The 8,938-nt window shown below is 30.7% G+C and overlaps 1 protein-coding gene and 1 long non-coding RNA gene across 4 annotated transcripts; one reads left to right on the top strand and one right to left on the bottom strand.

The window, feature by feature from the left end:
• Window positions 1-8,772, bottom strand: LOC111028794 (cationic amino acid transporter 2-like). Of its 3 annotated transcripts, XM_022307551.1 has the most exons (14): window positions 8,755-8,772; window positions 7,787-8,018; window positions 6,201-6,329; window positions 5,909-6,064; window positions 3,821-3,925; window positions 3,458-3,613; window positions 3,259-3,383; window positions 3,069-3,166; window positions 2,857-2,996; window positions 2,672-2,774; window positions 1,957-2,099; window positions 1,574-1,740; window positions 1,106-1,214; window positions 1-480 (listed from the first exon to the last, which is right to left on the bottom strand). In XM_022307551.1, exons 1-14 carry the CDS (start codon window positions 8,770-8,772, stop codon window positions 374-376), a joined length of 1,788 nt encoding a protein of 595 aa, XP_022163243.1. In that variant the 3' UTR covers window positions 1-373. The 3 variants fall into 3 exon arrangements, with proteins under 3 accessions (XP_022163243.1, XP_022163244.1, XP_022163245.1); XM_022307552.1 differs by lacking the exons at window positions 7,787-8,018; window positions 8,755-8,772 and adding an exon at window positions 6,950-7,448 and having other exon boundaries at window positions 2-480; XM_022307553.1 differs by lacking the exons at window positions 7,787-8,018; window positions 8,755-8,772 and adding an exon at window positions 6,386-6,511 and having other exon boundaries at window positions 2-480.
• Window positions 6,005-6,324, top strand: LOC111028799. The gene is made up of 2 exons (XR_002603942.1): window positions 6,005-6,088; window positions 6,166-6,324. It is a non-coding gene; the product is annotated as an uncharacterized LOC111028799 (long non-coding RNA).
• Window positions 8,773-8,938: the final 166 nt, after the last annotated feature.

Here is an 8,938-nt window from a genome sequence, read left to right as displayed (position 1 = left end):
AGTTTATTGTATTACTTATTTTTTTTAAACATTTGCCATATTTAACTTAGGTGTTATAACTTATATTACTATTGCATCATGAGCTGTGTTTAATCTGTTTGTTTTATTATAAAAAAAATACAACTATTTAACCTTATATTTATAAATAGTAAATATTACAATAAAAAAATTTAAATACACATTTTTAAATGTAACCTTTTTAGGCAATGGTAGTTACATACTTAAATATATAAACTTGTCGTATAATTAAAATCGTAATGATTTGAGTTACAATAATCGATACCCAATTATAGCCATTAACCATTAGAATATACAAATGTAAAAAATAAATATATGTATATAATATAACATTTAATTATACCCGAACAAGTTATTAGGAAGAGATTCTCGGTGTGTTTTTGTTTTCTTCATTTTTTATCGCTCGTTGTTTCTTGCCCTCTAAACTGTGATGAATGCCATAGAACGCATATATGAACACTCCTAAGAAAAAAAATAAGAAGTTTCAATACAAAAATATACATACAAATATAGTTAAAATGTGAACTCTAGTGGTTTGTGGTGTTTGGTTTACGATCAAATATTATGACGATGGTAATATCGTGTGTGTGCTCTAGCACACTATTCATTATTTTTGACATAATGCTATTATGACATCCATCGTTCCCGATAAAAACAAACTGACGAAAAAAACAAGGTAACACGAGATTTTTTGTCTAGAATTATTATAATTTGGTAGTTATAATAGTGAATATTAATATATATAAACTACATGTAAGTATCATAGTATCATCATACAGTAATCATCGCTACGATTATAGTTCCAGACGTTTCATAATTTCATTTATTATATAATACTTTTTTATAAATGTACATCAAAATTCGCAAAGTATAAATGCTAGTATACTTATAGAGTTATCTAAAAATAATAATAAAACAATTTAAAATTCTCTACTTAGTGACTTGCAAACTGATATACGACGCCCACTGTACGTAAAAAGTAATACAAGCTTATTCGATTAGCACAATATGTTCATCGCTAAATCACTTGATCAATAAGCCAACACAAAAGCTTCGTTTGTAAAATGGTCGGTCGGTTAATACAAACCTAACACAAGTCCCACGCCGAATCTTATCCACGTCTTGAAGCTCAGCTCCATCATTAGGTATAAGTTAAGAGTTATACTCACGCATGGTATAAAAGGAACTAGTGGCACCTAAACATTAAAACAACATGAACTTTTAATACACGTCTCCAGTTGCGTAGTAATATAAAATTAATTATTATTGTTAATTTATTAGCATTTTTTTCATAATAAATTGGCTATAACCTCCTCTATTTTAAAACCCTTGCTACGCCACTGCATGTAACAATCACGGTTTATCATATAAGATAAAATACATATTAAAACTTGAAATAAAATATTATGGGCACAGAGCAGTAGAGTTGATAATATTACGCGCAGTAGACGTAAGTGATTATTGACATAATCGCAGTTTATGTAAACACTAACCAGCTAAAATACGATTACTGACCAGTAAACTATTGTTAGAAATAAATACTTTATTTTCTTACCCTAAACGCTAAGTTTTCGATGGCTTGTGGAAGTCTGTATAACATTAGCATGGAAAGTAACGATACTGTGATCGAAACCGCTATTGCAATAATTAAAGGGAACTGAAATGCTCCTTCGTAACAGTCAATATTTACCATACTAATGCAAAACACACACGCATTGAAAGCTATAACAAAATAAAATAGTAATTTTTAGAAATAATCTTAAACTCTAATGGTCTAGTGCCTACATAAAAACATCAACAATAAATATTTAAACTAAAAAAATGGTTTTCTCAAATTAAATAATAATAATAATAAAAATAAACAACCATTAAACTGTGATAAATATACTATATGAACGAATACAGATTAATAACTATTAAAATTCATTGATAACATACTGTATATAAGTATTAACACTCTCGATACATATTGAGTATCCGTGTCCGTGACTTTTCTGTTTAACAAACTGTACCATTTGTACGTCTTACAGTCATCGGAATTACTGTATAGATCCTGAACTGCCACGTTAGTATCTCTGTACCTGTAGGTATTACAGAAACATTTAGCTTGAGTAAAAATATTCGATACCATTATTTATCAAAACCGTCATATTTCTTAGAAAGACGAAGTCATATTAAACGACAAGCAATGTTATATTATGGAAATTGATTGGTGAATAAAATATGTATATTTTTAAGTGTAATTTAAATACGAATAACTAATACTAATTTGATCATTAGTTATCACACTTGAAATAAACCAAAGAGAAGTTTATGAAAGCCTATTATTAGATGGTGATTTTAGATGTAGAACGCATAAAATAAATTCAATAATTTCAGCTTTATGTTTGAAAATGATAAGTAAAAATCATCGTGATTAAAATTTAAGTACCTAAGTACAACAATAAAATTATATCTAAAAACGAACGTATTTTTTGGGGTGAATGATGTGATGAAATATTATATTAATGTATGGTATGTGGACGAATATTATATGATATATATATATATTGTTTCCTGTATTATTTATAACAGGTCTTACTGAAATCACTTCCGGATCTTCAGCGACACATATATTTGCAAAACGTTTATATAATTATCATTGCATACAAACCTGAGCACCAGCAAGCAGATACAAACGATCAAATACGAAACGAGGGTGCCGATAGACGTCATGTCGACGAGCTGTTCGAGATTGAATATGGACGACAATATGCCTAGTATAAAAAAATTAAAAATTAAAATAATTTATAGACTCATTTCGTGAAAGTCTTTGCACGCGTTGAAAATATAATTTACCGGCACCAACTCCACATATCATAGTGGCTATGACTGGCGTCTTGGTCTTTTCGTTAACCATCGACAAGAATTCGAACAACAGTCCGTCGCAAGACATGGCGTACAGGATTCGTGGTATCGGAAACAAACATCCTAATAAACTATACACAAGCAAGGAAATGATTATTACAAACATAACGTATTATCGAGTATAAAAGAATCAATGATATTACGAGGTGAAAAGAGCGAATACCGCACCACAGGTAACCATGTACTTGATCACAGGTAAACCCAGGTTTTCGTAGATGACTGGAAACGGCGCATTCGGATCCTATATAACAGTGTCGACGACATATTATTTTAACAATTTTTACGTTAATAATATGCGAACGTATCGCATTTTCTGGTTTAAACCGTAGGTACCTGGTCGTAATACGGCCACATCAGTGTCAATACTGACGCCACGATAGAGTACGCAGACGTGACAAACACCAGCGTCAGAACGATAGCTAGCGGAATTGTTTTTTTCGGATTTTTTGTTTCTTCGCCTAAATAATAATGAATTACGATAATTTCAAATATAATAGTTCAAAAAAATAAAATATTGTAAAACAATACTGACCGGTCGTAGAAATAGATTCGAATCCGATGAACCCGTAAAAGCATCGAGCCGCTCCCGCGATTATTCCAGTCCAGCCGAATGGTGCGAATCCACCCTCGCCGCCGTCCACTCCAGGCGGAATTTCGCTTTTTGGTATATTCCAATTGGAAATGTTAACTGAAATCGGTTAATAATTTTAACTCTTCTTTAATTTTATTATAATACTCGTCGGTCGTCATATATCATATTATTATCTGATACACAAATACATTTTTATCAAATAAAATATGTATGGGATACTACGTTTTACACATAATTGTGTGCCATCGTTATAACCCACAGAGTTTTAAGTGCTCCGCTGGGGCTATATACATATATACGTACCAAAAAAAAGTCCACTCACGATGACTGTACCGACGGTCAGTAAGTTAAATGTAGTGAACACTGTGTTGAGAGTTGAAGATTTCCGTACACCCCAAGCCATGACCACTAAAATTGATACCATTAGTGTTTAATATTTTATCATATATATTATTAACTTTGTTTGCCAGTGAAATCACAATTATTCATTGATAATATAGCGAATCATCATAAATTCATAACATATATATTATATAGGGTGATTCACCAAGCATGCTTACCTCCATTTTTTCATTTAATAATAAATTTATACAAATTTTGATTTTTTTAAATTTTTAAATATACTCAAAAATCATATTTTCAAATTCTTGAATTTTTTTGTGCTACTTAAGGATTGTCTTGTAGTGTTAGAAACTTCTGTTTTTCAAATGAGAACCCTCCCACCTTTACTCCAAATTACTTAGTGCAAGGATTCTCAAACTTTTATAAACACTGTCTCTTTTTTATCAGTACATTTTGTTGAGTACCCTCTTCTTAGTTAGTAGTTACTGAACTAAAATATATATAAAACAATTTAAAGACTTTTAAAGAAATTTTTCCTTGTTGGTTTGTTGGACAGACTCGTACCCCTTAAAACATTTCAAGTACCCCCAAGCGGTACGCGTACCACAATTTAAGAATCCCTGACTTAGTGGATAGTTTTTTTGAAAATTTTTATTTTTAATGTACCACACTCAAAATTTTAATGAGTAGTTTCTCAGTTATTAAAATGTTTGTATTAAGGATAATAGTCTTTAAACCTGGTTTTACATAAATATAGAATATATGTAAAATTGGATTTAGTATTTATTATACTTGGGCCATTTTTAGGAATTATTAATATCGATAATTAATTACTACAATTTTCAAATCACTATACCTTCCATATCTCATAAACTCGTTACTATGGACCTTATAACGTTAAAAAACTTCTAGTACGAATTTTGATTTTGATACGTCAACAATTTCAGAAAAATTATTTACTCTATAATTTATAGTTGAATAGGGGCGCTCTCATTTGAAAACCAGAAGTTCGTATCTCCACAGAACACTCCTTAAGTAGGACAAAAAATCTCAAGAATTTGAAAATATAGTCTTAAAGTATATTTAAAAATTTAAAAATCAGATCTTAATGAAGAAAAAGGGGGTGAGCATGTTTGGTGAATTACTCTGTAAAAATTTGTGCATATGTATACATTTCCGTTGAGCGTTACCTGCAGCTTTATTTAATAATAAATAACTTTAGATGTCTAATCTTATAAGAATTAAATAATTAATTGACAAATATTAAACCTAAGTAGGTATTAGATATATTGATTATGTACATCTAGATTACTCAAATATTCTAAATGTAAGCCATAAAGTTAAGTTCTTATTGAATTAGCAAATTACGTAATTCTTATTTTTTGAGCCCTTAAATAATTTTGAATGTATATTATAAGTATCATCAATTACAGCTGTAAATAATTAATGTATATCTATATAATATAAAAATGGCTGTCTGTCTCTCTTTTATGAATTCCTAAACCATTCAACCGATTGTGGTTTAATTTGGTACAGAGATAAATTATACCTCTGGGAAGAAGATAGGCTAATATTTAAAAAGGGAGAGTCTAGCGATAGGAGGTGCTTAAACAAGGAATTTGAAATTTAAGAAGGAAATTGTTGTTTATAAATGGTTGCTATTGATTATAGGAGAAATATAAATATATTTAGTATTTTTTTTTTTTTTTTGTTTATTGGTTGCCATTGGTTAATCGGATGCGTCAAATCAAAGTTTCACACATTGCCTACTGAGATGGCTGAGTTTCACTTATAGCCGCTCATGAGTCATTAGCGTGATCACAATCAAAATAAAAAAATTAAATAAAAATAGAAGTTACCATTCATATTATAATATAGACATATAGTACGCAACTAGCGGGGTCCGCAATTCATCACAGGTGGATTGCCTACCTGATAATATACTGCTCGCATTATCACAAGTGAGAATCATATAGAGTTGGCATTTTTATCGGGCAACGAAGTGCAGAGGGATCAGCTAGTATACTATAAAAGTGTTGATATAATTACATGCAATGAACATGAGGAATAAAAACGCAGCGACGTCCGGATATTCGCCCATAAACCGATAGTGAATTGGAAAATGTGCTTTCATGTACCTCTTTTGGGGATCGCCGAGCAGAGAATCTAAGTAATTTGTCATGGCTTTGGCAGCGGATGCTGTACCTAAATAAATAATAATAGAAGCAAGTCAGTATGAAATTAAAGTCATATAATTATTATAGATGCTCAATTAATGATATGAAGTAATTTCAATTTTATCGTAGGTAAAATATCAAGTCAGCAAAGTTGCCGTACTCACCTATCGTGTGCTCAATAAACATGTTCCAACCAATAATAAAAGCGATAAATTCCCCGACGGCCACATAACTGTATATGTACGCAGATCCAGCTTTGGGTACACGGCCCGCGAACTCTGCGTAACATACTCCTGAAATGAAAATACAAAGTCAATCGTTGGATACTTTTCTGAAGTGGTGTTCATACCGTAAAAAGAGTTTTATTTACTACATTTCAGATAGGGGGCCTGTGTAAAGTGGCCATTTATTGATTATTATCCTTACAAAAAAAATCTCACTTGAAATTTAGAAAAAAATATAGTATTTTTAGAAATTAACTTCAGTTGGAATAAACTTCATAATAAATTCAAAGATATTTCAAAATTTAATCAGAGTAAAAGTCAAGTCAGTACGTTAGAACGCTTATAGATCTATTTTACTCTAAATCAGTATCTAATGAAAACTCCCCTCGTATCTTTGTAGTATTGTAAAATTTGCGTCAGTGGCAGATTATACAATTTGCCATCCTTTCATTTTTAAAAGTTTTAAAAAATAAAATAAAATACATAAATAAATATATTGTTAATTAAGTTATTCTTTATTATTTTGAATTAAATACATTATTAAAATACGATTTATAACATTCTTTGTAAGCAATAGAATCACGAAAATAAAATATAATTGACAATATAACAACGTCTTATCGCCATAATATAAAGCTATAATTTTATATAAATATAAGCTGTTACATAGTTTCGCTAATAGTACAAACCATAGTTGTCCGAGGTTCGCCGAGACTCTTTCAGTGAGACGATAACCTAATAGATAATACCTATTATATAACATAGGAATATATATGTCCATATATATTATGTATATAGAACTTTTTAAGTGGAAAATTTGACGACTATAAAATTGTACTGCTCCAATCACCTGCTGTAGAATAACCCGAAGCACACTATGTACCTACTGTTTCATCAGTTTTATGTGTTGCGATAACATTTCAACTCGTTTTAAATATTAAACCATTATGTTTATATAAACACCGATAACGAAAGGAAATTAGATCATATTATTGACTCAATACCGACCGACAATAACTGAATATATAAAAAAATAACAATTGACTTCTACAACCACATAAATTCTGCTCGCAGTGCGAAATTGTACAAAGTAAGTGATCCATCTCTGTACGCTGAATCAAGAGTGGATACCCACACGGCAATACGGCCTTTTAATATAATCGTCTAATTAATTGTAAATACATTAATACAGCGGTTCCCAATCGGATGAAAAAAAAATTCGTCTAAATTCTAATTTAAGGGGGGGGGGGGGGGAAAAAAGAATTTTAGTAAATTTACAAGGGGGGCGTAGAATGAAAATGGTTGGAAACCGCTACATTAAAATATTGTAGTATCATTTTATTACTAATGTCATGGTTAAAATATAGTACATTGTCAAACACTAATATTATCAACATTACTGATCTATGACACTATAATTATTGTTATCTTTTTCCCAAATGTTAAAAATATGTAATTATACGTTAGCGATAAGTTTAAATGAATCAATGTCAGGGAAACTTTATTAAAAAATAAAGACTCGATACCAGCAAATGAAGAGACGATCGCCGCTACGATGAAAGACAATACTACCGCTGGTCCAGCGATAGATTTGGCCACTGTCCCGGCCAACACATACACGCCACTCCCTAACGTGGCGCCAATGCCCAAAGCGGTCAAGTCGAAGATGGTCAATACACGTTTCAACTTGTCTTTTTCCTGTTTCGTTTCCGTCGTGAACGTTTTTTTCCTGCTCAGCGTTTGATAAAGCGATTTGCCCTACGTAACAAAAGAGAAAACCTGATGAATATATTATAATGCAACAATAAATTCACAGCCTGCCTTTGAAATGGGCCAGGGGGATCTGTTTGATTTGTATGAAATTTTGGTCCTTGCTTTATAAAAAATTATATTCCATAGGGCTCGCCTGTAAAAATTGTTATAAGGCTAGCTCTGACAACGTAAAAAAGACTACTAAATAAAAAGTGTACAAACCCAATGGATTATTCACTCTAAAAAATCTTTAGGTGAATACAAAGACGTTGTAATTCAATATTTAAATAATTAAAAATAACTAACATACATATAAGTAATACTCGTAGTTACCAATAATAATATTTACCTCTCCTTCTTACACTTCTCAACTTAAAGATTCCAATCTAAGAGATCCTTAAAAATATTTGTTTTGTTATTCGCCTCAAACAATTATTTATAAAACGAGCCCGGACGACGAGACTCATCGCCTATGAAAACCCGTAACTCCACCTGTGGCTTAAGTTTTTATTATATTATGCTTCTGTTTATCTTGGCCTCAAAGTCTTCAAATTATTATTAAATAAATATTAAGTATATGGTTCAATAGGGTATTAATAATTTTTGTTATGCAAGTCTCTTCCAACTAAGGATAATCTGAGAACTTTTCAGAATAATTTTTTTTAAATCTCAAATACGTTGTCATACATTTTTAAATATTTATACTATAATATTATTATATTGACCCAAAACGAGTACTTACCGACCACGAGTGAATCATGTTTGTTTAATATATTTTTTATATATTATAGTACTTTGACTGCCAAATATGGTAACGTCGACGATCATAGACGTTGTCACTATAAATACTAGGTAAATTTTTCGTTAATATGCCAACGATCACAATGATGTACTGTATGGTATCAGTTTTTTTAGCAACAGTTGTA

The sequence above is a fragment of the Myzus persicae genome, unplaced genomic scaffold, assembly GCF_001856785.1.
Source record: "Myzus persicae strain clone G006 unplaced genomic scaffold, MPER_G0061.0, whole genome shotgun sequence".
NCBI lineage: Eukaryota > Metazoa > Arthropoda > Insecta > Hemiptera > Aphididae > Myzus > Myzus persicae.
Note: the sequence above shows the minus strand (reverse complement) of the source record. Positions and strands in the feature narration are given on the sequence as shown.